The sequence below is a fragment of the Lepidochelys kempii genome, chromosome 2 (genome assembly GCF_965140265.1).
Source record: "Lepidochelys kempii isolate rLepKem1 chromosome 2, rLepKem1.hap2, whole genome shotgun sequence".
In the NCBI taxonomy this organism is placed as follows: domain Eukaryota; kingdom Metazoa; phylum Chordata; order Testudines; family Cheloniidae; genus Lepidochelys; species Lepidochelys kempii.
In genome coordinates, this window is record NC_133257.1 from 69,561,692 (window position 1) to 69,578,108 (window position 16,417).

Here is a 16,417-nt window from a genome sequence, read left to right on the forward strand (position 1 = left end):
TGTCTCGGCCAACCCGGGACAATAAGGATGACCCGGGCCTTGTTGTCTACAATCTTTCGAAGAACGCTGTGTAGCAGAGGGATTGGTGGGAAGGGGTACAGGAGAGAGCTGTTCCACGGGATGAGGAATGCGTCTCCTAGGGATGCAGTCCCGAGTCCAGCTCTGGAGCAAAACAGCCAACATTTTCAGTTCTGGGTTGTGGCAAAGAGGTCTATTGACGGGGTGCCCCAGAGTGAGAAGAGCTGTTGAAGTGTTGCGGGGTGAAGTCCCCATTCGTGTTCTGTCAACAAGTGCCTGCTGAGTGTGGCAGCAGTAGTGTTGTGGCAGCCTGGTAGGTAGGAAGCGATGATTTGTATTTGATGTTGTATGCACCAATTCCATAGTCGGATGGCTTCCATGCAAAGGGAATGTGATCGGGCTCCCTCTTGTCTGTTGATGTAAAACATACATGCTATGTTGTCTGTTAAGACCCGAATAGATTTGTTCTTTATGAGGGGAAGAAAGTGAAGGCATTCTTGCCTCACTGCTCTGAGCTCTAAGAGATTTATGTGTAGGTGCGTCTCTGATGCAGACCACCGGCCTTGGGCCCTGTGTCCCCCTAGATGCGCTCCCCAACTGATTAGGGAAGTGTCCGTGGTGAGCATGAGCATTGGGGATCGTTGCTGGAAGGAAACCCCCGTGCACAGGTTTTCTGGTCTTGTCCACCAATGTAGGGAAGCTAGAATATTGGGAGGAGGAGTTAGCAGTGTCCCTAAGGTGTGTCTGTTGGGTTTGAAATTCGAACTGAGCCAGCCCTGAAGACATCTCATGTGTAGCCTGGCGTGCTGGACCATGAAGGTGGTGGCTGCTATGTGACCAAGGAGCTGTAGACAGATTCTTGCCTGTGTCCTGGGATGAATAGAGAGCGTGCATATGAGCTGTGTGATTGTGAAGAATCTGTGATATGGGAGCAAGACACTGCTCTGGATTGAGTTGAGATGAGCTCCGATTAACTCAATCTGTTGTGTAGGTGTCAGGTGGATTTTTGGATGTTTATTTGGAGGCCTAGGCTGTGAAAAAGGGAGATGGTGAAATGGGTAGCTTGAAGTGTCTCACCATAGGAGTTGCACTTGATGAGGCAATCATCCAGCTAGGGGAAAAGTGTGATCCCATGTTTGTGGAGGTGAGCCACAACCACAGCTAGAGTTTTGGAAAAGACTCTCAGCACTGTGGAGAGACCGAAAGGAAGAACTCTGTATTGAAAATGGTCGTGACCTATTGTGAATAGCAGGAAGCGTCTGTGAGCTGGATGAATTGATATATGTAAATAAGCATCCTGTAGGTCCAGGGCTGTGAACCAGTCCCCTTGATCCAGTGCAGGAATTATTGTGCCCAGTGTGACCATCTTGAATGTTTGTATCCTCACAAATTTGTTCAGTCGGCATAGATCTAGTATAGGCCTCCATCCCCAGGTCTTTTTCTGGGTCAGGAAGTAATGGGAGTAGAATCCTTTCCCTTGATGTTGTGTTGGCACAGATTCCACTGCGCCTAGCTGGAAAAGGTGAGCCACTGATACGCGAAGTAGGTGCTCATGAGAGGGGTCCCTGAAGAGAGACGGGGAAGGGGGAAGGGTAGGAGGATAGGATATGAATGGGATAGAGTAACCAGACTGAACTATTTCAAAGACCCAGCGGTCCTGTGTAATACACTGCCAGGCATGTTGGAAACTCTGGAGGCGGTGGCCAAACAGGCAAGTAGGCTGTGGAATCAAGGGGTTGTCACGCAGACCCTCGACCAACGTTTCAAAATTGTTGTTTATTCCCGGATGGATGGGAGGTGGTTGCTTGAGCTTGATTTTGTCTGCACTTAGGGGGCTAGCACGATTCCTATTTATATCATATGGTTTGGGTTGAGGCCAATCATATTGTTGTGTGTGCTGCCTTTGGTAGGGTTGGTATTGTTGTCTCCTGGGAAGAGATGGGTGAATACCCAGAGTGCGCAGTGTCGCTCTAGAATCTTTCATGGTGTGAAGTAGTTCGTCGGTTTATTTGGAAAACAGTTTGTCTTTATCAAAGGAGAGGTCCTCCACATTGGTCTGCAGATCTTTAGGGATGCCAGATGCAGAAAGTCATGAAGATCTGCGCATAACCACAGCAGTTGCAGAAGTACGGGCTGCTGTGTCTGCCGTGTCTAAAGAGGCTTATAGGGCCTTTCTGGAAATCAGTTGGCCCTCGCTCAGAATTGATTTAAAGTCTGCTCTCCTATCCTCTGGAATGTAGGAGGCAAATTCAAAAAGTTTATTGTAGTTATCAAAGTTGTAGCTGGCGAGGAGTGCAGGGTAGTTTGCAATCCTGAATTGTAGAGTGGAGGATGTGTAAACCTTGTGACCCAAGACATCAAGGCGTTTAAGGTCCTTGTCTTGCGGGGTGGGCTGATATTGTGGCTGTTTCGTCCTTTGTGCAACTGCATCCATGATGAGAGAGTTCGGTTGTGGGTGAGAAAATAGGAAGTCAGCATCCTTAGCAGGAACATAATATTCATGTTCGGCCTTTCTGCAGGTTGGTAATAAAGAAGTTTGCCAGAGAGTGTCAGCTGGTTCCAGGAGTGCTTCATTTATAGGTAGCGTGATCTTTCAGGGTGCAGAGGGTTGAAGGATTCTGAGGAGTTTGTGTTGTGTCTCCTGAACCTCTTCTAGGGGGATGTCTTGACTGAGTTCCACCCTCTTGAAAAGCTCTTGAAATTGTTTACAGTCATCCATGTTCTGTGGAGGCGGGAGGGGGAGGGCTCCGTCTGGAGCAGGTGGAGAATTTAGGGTTCGGTGAGTCAGGTTATGGTTCGTAGCTCACATTCTCAGGAGGGGGTTCAGGTACTCTAGAAGTGGACGGAGCTGGAGATCAAGGCACAGAAGCAGGTAGTGATTTTGTGGAAGAGGTCTGAGGATGAGTGGTAGGAGGATGTGGCCAAGCATACCACTGAGGCCAAGGCACAGGGTAGGAGAACCCAGGTGCTGTCCATGGGGGGGCAAAGTAGGGAAACTGAGGCTGGTGGCTGTGGACCATAGCCTGAGGTGGAAGAGGTTCTGGTGGAGGAGGAGAGGCAGGTGAGGAGAACTCCGCCTAGTGCTGTATATCGGGTTTGCTGTCAGTGAAGGTACCCAGTGAGAGCGGCTGTTTGAAGAGTGAGCCCTGTGTATCCAGGAGCGGAGAGTTAGGCTCAGGTGGCACTGAGAGGTCACATTCAGTGAGGAACTGCTGCTCCTGCTCCCCGGACTGCACTGAGCCTGGACTGTGCTCTAGCGCGTTAGCAAGTGAAAGTGAAAGTGGTGCTGCGGGTCTGTTGGAGGTGCCCTGCAGGGGGTCCGCTGCTGGTGCCGGGGCAGGAGGCAGGCTCGGTGCCGACGTTTTTCCCGGCACCGGGGCAGAGCGCGCAGTCGGCCCCGCGGCTATTTTTAGCACAGAGGAGGTCGGTGCTGATGTCTTTGTCGGCACCGGGGCAGAGCGCGCAGCTGGCACCGTGGCTATTTTTAGCACTGAGGCACTCGGTGCCACGGAAACCTTCCTGGGACGGGAGGTCGGGTTCCTGCCTCTGCGGTCTGCGGGAGCCGCGGCTGAGGCTTTCGGAAGAGCTGAGGCACCTGCCTGTGGCGCTGTCAGCACAGAGGGTAAGGATCTCGTGGGAGGCCCTTTACCCTTGTCGAAGTCTCTCCCGTGAGACTGCTGTGCTTCTTGCCTCTGCTCCAGAGAGGGTGAAGCAGCGCTCCCAACTGGTTCAGATCTGGCCAGGGACCGTGTAGGAGCGGGTTTAACTTTCCCCATCTCCGGAAGCGGCTGCAGGGATTTTTACATCAGAAGCCTTTTAAGCTGCAGGTCCCTATCGCGCCGAGCCCTTGACTTGAGGCTCGTACAGCTTTGCAGGGATGTGGGTTTCCCCGAGGCACTTCACACAATGTGCATGCCCGTCCGACCATGGCATGGAGTCCTGACAGGAAACACACTTTTTGAATCCTGAAGCCCCTGGCATTGTGAATTGGAAATGGCAGGGGAGAGTGTCTCAGCAAGAGACAAGCCTGAAGCAAAAAGTTTTTGTTGTTTGTTTGGGTTTTTTTGTTTGTTTTTTTTTAACTAAGTCAATAACTATGTAACTACACTATAGGAAGGGAAACAACTGGGATGTAACTAATAACTATTTCTATATTCTTTGTTACTTTTTTCCTACAGAGACCAGGGAAGAGAAGCAGCACTGCCCGGAGGCAGCTGGGGACGGTTGAGAAGAAACTGAGGAGGGTGCGGGACGCAGCTACTCAGGAAGATTCCAACGAGACGGGAGATATGAACTGAGCTCCTGCGTCCTGACCAGGCACTGCTACCCATCAATGGCGCTGGGACGCACTTACACCTAGAGTGGAGCACCCACAGGGACAGCACTTGAAGAAGAACTCAAGGATTTTCCCCACAGCGGGTTTTTCCCTTCTAACCCTGTGGTTCTTAGGGATGTGTCCGTAGGAAAAGGAATTGCTGGGAGGCTACTTTCTTGTGGTCTCCCTTCCATTTAACAGCCTGGTTCAATAACAACTATGTAATCATTAACTGGGTCCTTTCTCAGCAGCTTAGAAGAAGCCAAAGAAGGGATCCAGAGCAAAATATCACAGCTCCCATTCACGATTTTCCTGGATTTCCATGTGAAAATCTGGGAGCAAAGAGGGAACAGTACTATGGAAAGAGACATCTCATCTAACGTGCTCCACCCCTTCCTCTCCCAAAAGTCACCAGGCTCTCTACTTGATGAGTTCCAATCCAGGGGCATCTGTGTAAGGCCAATGAACCAGAGAGACTGTGTGACAGAAGTGCCACTTCTCTCCTTCCATATGGAGAGGGGTTGGGATGTCCTCCACAAGTGAATTAATGTGGGATGATCTAGTAATGAGTGATATTGGGTACACATTGGAGGGATGGGGGGGAGGGAAGGGAGATGGGGAGGTTAACTGTATTACTGCCTGTATCTAAAATTTCAAGACAAAATAAATTGACACCTCTACGAGACACTCTGGCTCAGACTGTCTAGCATTGATGTGTTATAGAGTTTGGTATTCAGCATCAAATAAATCCAAGTCTTGTGATTATTGGCAATTTGGTTCATAGCCCATATCTCCATTAACTGTGTGTACAGCACCTAGCACAATGCCCCTCAAATCCCTGGTTGGGACTTTCAGGCACTACTGCAATTTAAATAATAATGATACTAATAAATTTCATTTACAGCGATAGCCCATCTCTGGAAGACATACAGAATATAAACTGTACAATGAAATATTCAAAGTGCAGAAAAGATAAACAAATTAATTTTTTTCAAAGGGAAATGACAGAATTATAATGTTCAGTACCCTTTTTTTAAAAGTAAATTTTTAATACAATTATTTGGACTACAATAGAGGTTAAGGATGATTATTTGGAATTTGTGATGGTACCAAAATGTAACCTTTTCATTTTAATGACTGGTATTCTTGGAATCCTTTGCCTCCCCCCATAAAATACCTTGGTCACATTATTTCATATGAATATTTTATAAATACCTACTCTAATTTCACAGAAAGCTGTGGTCAGTATTCAGTTATTATATGTAGCGATTTCTCACCTGATCCAAGTCCATTGTGTCCTATAACAATCTTATACAAATTTCCAAGGTGCACAGCTTCAAGTAGGAAGAGGTCAGTCTGCAAACCAGCCAAGAAAAGTGCAATTAAATTTCTAAAAGAACTCCCCATCCAATGGGACACATGAAACCTACTGTAGAAAACCTGTGAAACTCTTCTATGAAGCATGAGCATCCCAATATGCTCTATGAAATAATATATGATAATGTCAAAGCAGACAAGCAAAGTTGGTTTCCAGGACCAACGATTATGATTAAAGAGCTAATCCTGATCACTTCGTTTATGTGTGTAGTCCTATTGAAATCAACGCAATTACTAGAGTGAGGAGAGCAGAAACTAGCCCAAAGTTTAGTTAACAAAACAATCACAAATTGTAATATAACTTAATATCAGAATATAGTAAAATATGTATTTTACTGAAGTTATTTCTTCTCTTCATATATATTATTTAAATAATTAAGAAATTTAAGAAATGGTATGCACTTTACCTACACAATAATTATTATGGATTATAATTTTCCCCAAAATGTCAATGCAAATGTTTAGAAAATAATTTTGGCTTAGTGGTGCAGGTTTTCTACAAACTTTGCAGTCTACCAGTGATTTTTGTTAGTGTAAGTCCTACCTTGGCCTGTAACAGCCTCAGATCTTACAAGGTAGAGAGCTAGAAAGGACAGACAAATGGATCGGGACGTATGCTTCTTGTCACTCACTTGTCCTTTTAGAAATTTCCTAGGCTTCTTTGACCTAAGTAGCTGTCTCGAGCCTGTATCGCCTTCTTCCCCATGGATCGAAATATAGACATCAGCTTCTGTTCCGGCATTCCACAGCTCTCCTGTTGTCACATGCACCTCATATACAGTCACTGACAGTAAAAGAAGACAGGTTTTGCTCATGAAAGCTTATGCTCAAATAAATTGGTTAGTTGCTAAGGTGCCACTAGTACTCCTTTTCTTTTTGCAAATACCACTACAGTTGATATCAATATCAATTCAATATCCAATTGAAAAGCAGAGTGACTATATAGTCCAAATACATCTGTATCAAGGATCAGCTATCACGTAATTTTCAGTTCATAAAAATTCCATTTAATATTAAGTAAAGTGACACACAAACTTGTTTTGATTTTGTGTGCATGCTGTTTACCCCAGGTTGGTATTCCCAGTGGCAAATGCAAATTGAAAATCAACTCTAAATGCACAACAATATATCTTTGTCCTACAGCACCACTTACAGTCATTATAAAGCAGAAAAGTAAACAAAGTAAATCCAAGATTAGTGTCAACATAAGCAGTCAGACCACAAATATGCCAGACAGCAGCCATCAACCCTTTAAAAGCACTGGTTAAAAAATAAATTCTAGCACCATTGTCTCCGTTTTACAGCATCAAAGAATGCTTCACTGCTTTAATATTTCAGTGCTTCAGGCAATAATAATAGTAGATTATTCCTTTATTGCATTTAATGGGGAATCTTCTTTAATCACTTTGTAAATTTGGGAGGGAAGGGAAGGGCTATAAATGAAAACTGTAACACCTTTGGGTGTTTAATACAAAATATGTAATATGACATAAAATAAAACTCCCAGGCAAAACACTGTTAAACTGTAGTTAAGATTGGGAATGGTAACTTATGGACTATATTTATGCAGTTATAAATCTGAAAAAAAAGGCAGTGACATTAAAAACCAGATAATTCAAAATTAAGATTAAATATAAAAGAAAAGATAACAGCTGAGAGTATAGAATAACATTGTTCAGGCATCCAAAACAACCTTAACTCTATCCTCTAGGCACTGCCATCTTCCCTTCTTTGTTTTATTTTTGGATCAAGGACATTTTCTATGGACTTTGGGCAGTCGACAGCCTATGGTTGAGAACATTTTAAATTAAGACAATAATTGCTCCAATCCCTGATATGGTCGAAGATGTTACTGTGGGCATGTGTGCAGACATGAGCTGCGTGCGTATGGGAATGTGAACATTCTGCCATCTACGCCTCTAGCCCTCTGACTGGGAAGCTTCTTTTGCCATTTGCAGATTGTAAGCTCTTCTGACTTGAGACCTTCTGTTTGTACAGCTCCTAATACAACAGGGTCATGAACCTGACTGAGGCCTCTAAGCATCTGTCTACACTGCAATAAAAAACCCATGGTGCCATATGACAGCCCAAGTCAGTTGACTCAGGGCTCGGGCTGCAGGGCTAAAAATAGTAGCGTAGATGTTTGGGCTCAGGCTGCAGCCTGGGCTCTGAGGTCCTCTGGGTTTCAGAGCCTGGGCTCCAGCCTGAGCCTGAACATCTACACTGCTATTTTTAACTCTACAACCCGAGCCCCGTGAGCCCAGTCAATTGACATGAATTCTGAGACTCAGCACTGTGGGTTTTTCTTTGCAGCGTAGGCATACTCGAAGGCGTTAGTGCAATATAAATAGCAAATAATGATTTGTCTCCCCCAGCAGCGGTTGCTGGTGCTAATAGATATTCCGATGCTGCCTGCCTCCTTGATGCAGGAGCTGAAAATTGGCCTGCCATTTGTGAGAGACATTGAGGATTCTGCTACCATTGAAGTGTAAGCAGAATCAGGATGAGCTCCACCCTGACATCTGGTGGTGAGGTGTGACAAGTTGTGGAAAAGAACTTCAGGGGCTGATCTCATTTGCATAGGCACACCCACCCCGCCTAGAATGAGGCCATAACTGCCCAAATGGTCACTTTGGCTGTTGTGGGATCCCCAGTGTCTCTGTTATTGGGGCGGGAAGAATAAATTGTTATTACCCTGATTATGGGAACTGTGCTTGGAACTGTACTTGGCCTTTTGTTATGATGGAGGGACTCGCCATCAACTAAGTAGCACTCGCTAGGCAAGGGACATGGGTTCCAAAACTCTGTGAATGGAGAGAGGCTTGAGACAGGTATTTATACCTGGTGGTGTGGGCCCCTTTGTGAGGGCCTGAAACACCAATTGCACCTCTGTCTCTCTCCACTGTGGAATGTCAGAGCTAATTTTGGGTCTATTAAGAGTCTTGCTACAGGTACTGTGCTGAATTCACTTTGGCCTTATGGTGCACCAGCACTAAGGCTCCCCTACTATGAGCTAAAATCACTGAGAGCTGGAATCACTGAGCACTGTGTCAAGTAGTGGGGAGCCGGAAGAACTAGAGTGCAGTTGTGCTGTTCGTGGATAGGCTGGCGGAGTGTTTGTGAGACGGCGAGGCAAGCTGTGCAGGGTGGAGCCGTTCGTGAGACAGCGGCATGTTCGTGAGACGGCGAGCTGAGCAGAGCTGTCCGTGACTCGGCGGAGTGAAGTGTTCGTGAGACGGCAAGCTGTGCAGAGCGGAGCCGGTCATGGTGGAGCGGAGCCGTTCGTGAGACAGCAGAGCCCTGTGAGGCAGTCAGCTTCAGGACAGGTAAGGTGCCCCTTACCTCTTTCACCCCACACACAGGCACATTTTAGCTAGACTGGGGAGCAACACTCTGCAGATGAACTTTTGAACTCTGGGGCTGGACTTTTTGAACTTTGGGTGATTTGTGGATTGCTGGACTCAAGAGACGTTTGGGTTCTGGGACTCAAGAATTTGAGGGAAAGGATGTGGCCCAATTTGCTGGGGTGGGTCTTTGCTCATGGTTTGGTTGATGAACCCTAGTTGTGGTGTTTCCCCAATTTAATGCTGATGTCATTTACCTCATGTTATTAAAGATTCTCTGCTACACCGAGACTCTGTGCTTGCGAGAGGGGAAGTATTGCCTCTTTGAGGTGCCCAGGGAGTGTGTAAGATTTTCCCAGGTCACTGGGTGGGGGCTCGAGCCAGTTTTGCATTTGCTTTGATGAGAGAGAACCCCTGTGTACTGAACCCGGCCTTTGCTGCTATCAACTTGGCCTGGCAGAAGGGTTACAGAAGTACAATAGCGTTCATGCCCTTCTGCTTCTGAACAGATACTGCTGAAACATGTTTATTTGTGGGGGAAGGAGGAGAAATCGCTGCTTTCTCTTCATTCCAAGTGTAACAATGCGTCATTTCCCAAGCTTTTCTCAGCATCCTTCAGGCCAACCCAATGGGACTTCATTTCCTCAGGAAGGTCTCAGTAACAGTTGAGCTGGTCAGGAACCGGGGAAGGGAATTAGATAGGATAGTCCCCTGGTGGCACTGCTGTTACAGTCACTGAGGCCGAAGGCAGACATCTGAGGGGAATGAAGATTCCGTTGGGGTCTGTTCCATTTAGGGACAAATCATGACCCAGTGGTACACGGGAGTAAGGCTGCATAAGGCATTCTTAGGCAGCAGAGTGGGCAGGAATCGAGGTAAGCCAGCTCCAGAGCATCATTACATTGTCCTCACCTCTCACAAGTGGGCAGCAGGGGTGGAAGGAGGTATATCGGACAGCACACACTATGACAGGTAGTGACCTGACACAGTTTATTCCTTTCCCAGAGCAGCAGGGAAACTGCAAAGGAGCTTGTGAATCAGGGTGTTATAATGGGAAATGTCAGGCAACTTTAAGTATAGATGGTGCTACCTGCTTGGCCTATAATAGATGCAAAATACAGTAAACATAAGATTCAAATAGTACCTGAATTTCAGAGGTGCTGAGCATTTACAAGTCCGAGTGAAGTCAATGAAAACAGAAGGTGCTCAGCTCCACTGAAAGTCAGGCCCACAATGTCTGTTGGGTTTTATTTAATGAATACATTTATTTTTGTGATTACAAAAAGCCATTACAACAGCTAGTGCCTTATCCCTGTTTTCATTCAGAATATCAGATTTAAGAGTTCCCCTAGATCCTCTCACTTTCATACTGAATCCAGTTCTCTTTACTTCTTCAGTGTTATCAAACCAACCTCTCAGAAGTGAAAAGCCTGTTTCTGAAGCAGAAATATACCCGTAAGAAAAGTTTTAGTTAAAGCAGAAACCCAAAATCTTCATCATGACCTCTCTTTTATGTGGTTGGCAGAATTGTTTAGGGTTTAGAAGTTCTTCACTCTCTCTGATTTGAGAAGAAGGAGAAATTGCCAACCATAGGATACAGCATGAGATGTTATTTTAAGTGTGGTGCTAGGCTTCAAGGCATAACAAGATAAAGATTATCTGATAACCAAGATATCAATCATTTATTTGGTTCGTGAATGAACTGCTCATCTATATAGAGGGAAGGGGTTGAAAACTGGGAGAGTAGGGTTAGGGTCATAGAATCTGAAGCTGGGAATTGTTGGGGTCAGGGAAGAGGGCTGAGTTGTGAGGGAGAGGAATGTAGCCTGTTTAGAGGTATGTTTTTTTGGGTTTTTTTTGTTAAATTAACCATGATTACTTTGCTTGTCTGTTCCCTCTCTTTCCCCCACTCTAATAATATTTGGATGGTAGGAAAAGAAGTACAGTCTGGGGCCCCCAAAGACATTATATCTCTGCAACAGATTCATAGATTATAAGGCCAGAAGGAATCACTGTGACCATCTAGTCTGACTTCCTATATAACACAGGCCATAGGACCTCTCTAAATGACTTCCTGTTTGAACTATGGCATGTCTTTTAGAAGAATGAGCAGGCATAATGCCTGTGTGGCATTGGGGAGAGTGGATTTAAGAGAAGCAATGGCCATACCTATTTTATGGGTTTAGCCAGCCATGCCTTTTGGTGTTTCTCTGCAGCAAACATCCAGTGTATGGGGGTGGGACCATGGTCATGCCTACTCAGAATCCTGGAGCACTGTGGTTAATGCGGCTAGCCTTTCTACATAGTCCTCCCTGAGACGGTTATGGCTACCAGCTATATGGTTGTATTGTTGGATGCAAAGGGACAGAAAGGACTTTTCTTTCACCTCAAGGGCAGGTACGATTAAGCTTAAATATTGTGTTAGGGTCCCACACTATATGCCTTTTTCATGTCCTTCTGCCTCCTCCCCCACCTTAGCTCAGTCATAGATAACACAAATAACACAGCTCCATACCATCCAGTCCTCTATTCACAGCCCATGTCTGTCCCAGTGCACCGCCCCCCTCAACATGCCACCTTTGGGACTCCTGGTCCTCCATGTCACCCATCTCCCACTTCCCCAGTCTATGTCTGGAGTCAGCAGCAGATCCACTTAAATTTATGAACATTTTAAAGTATTGTTTAGCTTTGCTCCTCACACCCATTAAAACAGCTCTGAATGAGTGTGGTCTATGCACGTCTACAGGTAACAGAAAAGAAAATAGCAAGTATATTAGTCAAATATATGACATATTTACAAAACTGCAATTTCCATGATATTCCTAGTACTGTTTGTGGTTTGTATGTGATGGCATCATGACAGTTACATATGTTTTTTGTTTCCTGATCTTTTTTATAAGTAAAAAGACAAACAAAAAAACCTTGTGAGGTTTATTCACCATTGTTTGAGTTTCCAGGTGGAAAGTAAACAGGGCTGCCTTTATCAGTAAAACCTCAGTGAGACAATCCTAAGTCTAAAGGACTTTTGAAATTCAAGACATTTGATCAAAGACATTGCAGGTTCCGTCCCTGTTACACCTCCAGCTTAGGGGCTGTGCATGCCCAGCCTTCACAAGGGAAAAGACCAGAGAAAACATATTGCAGCTGTCAAACAGAAGTAGGTAATTGATAAAAAACAATCAATTGAATTATCCGGGTGGCAGTTTGTAACTTGAATTGCCTGACGCATTATTTCACCTACCTGGAAGAACAGGCTGGCCCCGTCGCAAAACAGGAAGCTCCCGACAGATTTCGCCATCATCCTGGTCCTGCGCCAGCCATTGGTGGGCAGGAAGAGAAAACTGTTCTCCTGTGTAAATGTTCTGCAATTGCACCTATAATAGCAATGACAATTATCAGTTGTTTAAGTCACTTAGACTCCAATCCTGAAGTCGGTTCTGCTGGGACAGATCTCTCAGCCTGTGCCAAGTCCTACTAGCATCAGTGGGGCTCCAAACAGCTGCAGGGTTCTGTGCTAGCAGATGTTATTGCAACATCTGGAACTAGGATGAAGAGCCAGATTCTGGCTCTTGCTCTGGCCTGTTTGCAGCTCTGGTGCCACAAGGGAGCCATGAAGGCCCCCCTGGGGGATAGCCCCAGTGCAGAAGTGGTGCAGGAATGTCATAGGCAGTCCTATGCTACCCTCCTATGCAGCCTCTGATATAGAAAAATAATAGGGAAGGGGCGCCAGGAGTGGAAGGGAAACAATCAGTGTTTTGTGCTCCGACTATTCTGAGCTGCAGACTCTCCCAAAGGCACCTGGCCAAGGCTGCCATATATTAGAGTAGCACCAACAGCTCAGCATCCCCCTGGCCAACCTAAGATTAAGGAGGTGCAAAGGTGACATAAAGCCACCTCTGCCCACTCCCCACTCTCCTGGGCTGAGCCAACTGCAGCTTCACACCATTTGGTCTGACATGTCCCTTTAATTGTAATATAAGGGAATCCCAATTATTGGAAAGTCTTACTGCTGCCCACTCTTCCAGGGCTGGAATACTATATTTAAAAGAAAGTGACTGCAAGAGGTTCACCACAAATGCTGGTGAAACAAACTCTCTAATCTTGCTTGAAGAAAACTGGAAAACCCAAAGCCTATTGTTATCTCCTGTGGAAAAACATGTGGGAGGGGAACACTTACTGCACAAGCGAGGTAGCACCCTGCTTGAGGGAGGTGTTTGTAGCCATGAATAGACCTCAAACCATCTTAACGCTGGGAGAGCCATAAGGAAAGCCACAGATGTAAGGGTTTATGCAGGGAGGGCTAGCACCTCTGTGGGGCTGCCCAGCAATATAGCTCCTTACTGAACATTTGCAGCACAAAAGTAATGCAATGTGATCTCTTGGTTTCATATCTGCGGGAGAATGCATGGGTTTCCCAGGAGATAGTGCTGACCATTTTGTCTCCCCAGCCTACCGAGTTGTTCCCCTCTCCCCAGATTCCGTAGTAGTAAAGAACAATACTGTGTTAACTCTACTGCACAAAATGTGGGGGTCTTTGTAGAAGATATTCTGCTCCATTGGCCTCTCCCTACAAAGCTGATGGACTGCTGCCTAAAAGCTGTGGTGGTTTGAGGTCTTGATCCAGCCGTTTTTATTTCAGATGAGCCCAGGTAAGTAGACAAAACAGGCTTTGTGAGCCAAGAATCAACAGCGTACACTGAAGTGCTATTGATTTTAATTAAGATCTACCAGCTTGCATGCGCGCAGGCAAGGCGAGGAGAAAAGAAAGAGCCCAAGCACCTTTTCTTTCCTTTTTTACCTGACTTCTTTAGTTTCTCAATTTAAATAGATGCACCACACAGAATGCGGACCTTGCAGGGTCTGTTCACCGAGCCTGGTGCAGGGCCCACACCTGCAGATTCACTTAGTGGGTCAGATTATATATGACCCAAATAAATAATAAGTATATAATAAATAAGTATATCAATAACCATTCCCTGGATGACAGCTTCTCCCCTCTTCTAGTACCCCCTTCCCCCAAACATAGTTTAAGGAGGGCTGGTGGCCTGCCCCTCCAATCTTTTCTAGCATTTGGGTTGGGGGCATGGAGTGGCTGCTCTCCTCCATTATGAGCTCCTGCCTTCCGGAATCCTTAAAGGGTCTTCTGGCAGCCAGGAAACTTCAGGCCGCCCAAAAGCCAACAGGAGTTGGGAAACACTTCAACTCTGACTGTCAGCAACTGAGCTAGAAGAGATGTCCCATAGATCCTAGGCCAGAAGCTAAGGAACCACCTGGACTCCCTGGCAACCTAGTAGTTATACAACTTCTCCATCCAGGCATGCAGCTACTAGGGAAATGTGGTCAAAGAATCCTGCCCATACATGGATCTGGTGTACAAGATTGTAGCTAGGTTTATTTCAGTGGAACTGCAACCATTGATACCACATCTGAATCTGCCCTCAAACATGAATTATAATGATAAACTCTATTCATCTGTAGCTCACAAAGTGCTAAAGGAGGTTAAATACTGTTATCTTTAATTTACAGGTAAGGAAACTGAGAGGTGAAATGACTTGCTCACGGCCACACGGTAGGTAATTGGCAAAGCAGAGAATAGAAACCAGGTATCCTTACACCCAGACCTCCGTCCTATTTCCTGGGGCACACTGGCCAAACCTTGTCTCAATAAGGGTTGGAAATGGAACTAGGGGATTACTAATACTATCTATGCTACAAACCACACCTCTAATAAACCATGGGAATACTCAGTATATAACTTGTAATTTAGAAGAATCATAAATATTCAGTGGACATCCTTTCTCCTTAGAAACTGAAAAGGGAAACTTTAGCAATATGGCTCTTGGGCTGCCAAAAATTCCTCACAAGAACAACCCACAATAAATATTTTTCTCAGTGATGCAATAAGCATCAGAATCTGACTGAAATACTTCTCCCAGGATTTTTTATTATTATTTATTTTGCTTGTTTGGGCACAACAATTGTTTTTCAGAAGATAAAACTCCTGCTCAGGGTTCTCACCTCTGCACAGTGCCAAGAGGGGGATTTTCCAGAGTTAGTGTGTCCTATGCGTATTTTATAGAGCTCTCCTATGTCTCCAGTGTCAATCTATAAAGGAAATAAATGGATAATTTGCATCTAGCTCCTTAAAAGAAAAATTCCAAAGAACAATTAGTTCAGTAGGTATCACTCGCATGTTACATTCCTCTTTTAAAAACTGTTTCCTGGAGAACAGTAACAATCAGGTATTGTGTTGCATTTAAAATGCAACGTCTCTTGATACAAAATGGTCTACTTTCATTATCTTATAAGTCTATGTTTGGAAGGTTAGTTCTTGGCAGTGCTGGGTGCATGCTTCCAACTCTAAACATGCTGCAGCGATCTCAGTGATCTTTGCATGCAAGTCAGTCAAGCAGCAAGGTGTGAAACAGGGTGCTCTTATCAATAGAGAGAGCATCATTTGGGCTTTAGGAACTTACTAATGGGCATCTCTCATCCTGTGGCATATGAGTTTTCTCATGATTTAGTCCACTCACTTTACTTTACTGCTTTACTCCCACCACAGCATTCTGGAGAGTTCATCTTCTGAGTTCACTTACACTGCAGAGATGCATGTGAAGCAAACCCTTGGATGCTAACTCCCCTGGACTTTGTGAAGCAAACAATAAAGAACTTCCTGCCCAGAGATACACAAGGACAAATGCATGGCTTCCCTTCTCTTCCCCTCTGCTTGCATGCCAGTCAAACGGAGAGAGCCCAAGCCAAGACTTGGCCAGAGGGCGATAAAAAGGTTGTTCCCATGACAAAACTCAGATGCAGGAGAGAAATGGGGTGAGGGTGGGGGGCAAACAAAGACAGGGAAGAGGAACTGTGTTTGCTTTTGTTGTAAGGCAACCCTAATCCACCTGCTCCCCGGAGCATCTTTGGAAGCATCATCCAGTGCTTCTGAAGTTCGTCAACTAGCTATTGCTAGTGAATGAAATTTGCTTTTCTGTTGATAATTTGGCTGCTATTGTACTATTGCCATTTTCTTTTTCCTCCAGGTCTCCTAGATACACTTGGAGTTCATGTCTATTATGTTTTTGTGCAAATGATTTTGTGTTAAAATATCCATCATAGATACTTCTATGGTCCCCCATTACTGTACTATTTGAGCATCTTGCAGTCTTTAATCACCCCTGGAAGATAGGGAAGTATCATTATTCCCATTTTACAGATGGGGAACTGAGGCAGAGAGAGATTAAGGTCCTGATCCTCAAAGGTGTTTAGGCACCTAACTTCCATCTAAGCCCTACTACTTCATTTCAGATTTAAGGTCTTAAAAATGAACCCAAATGTTTGGCTTTTCTATCCTTTGCAGTTAATT

General features: G+C 45.2%; 1 protein-coding gene across 1 annotated transcript in view; it reads right to left on the reverse strand.

Moving 5' to 3' along the window:
* RP1 (RP1 axonemal microtubule associated) overlaps positions 1–16,417 on the reverse strand; it is a 295,171-nt gene that overhangs the window by 242,584 nt on the left and 36,170 nt on the right. The window contains exons 4-7 of the mRNA XM_073329615.1: positions 15,073–15,159; positions 12,296–12,428; positions 6,343–6,494; positions 5,611–5,689 (exon numbers count right to left, since the gene is read on the reverse strand). Of these exons, the coding sequence (XP_073185716.1) occupies positions 5,611–5,689; positions 6,343–6,494; positions 12,296–12,428; positions 15,073–15,159 (451 nt within the window). The remainder of the gene's footprint in view (positions 1–5,610; positions 5,690–6,342; positions 6,495–12,295; positions 12,429–15,072; positions 15,160–16,417) is intronic.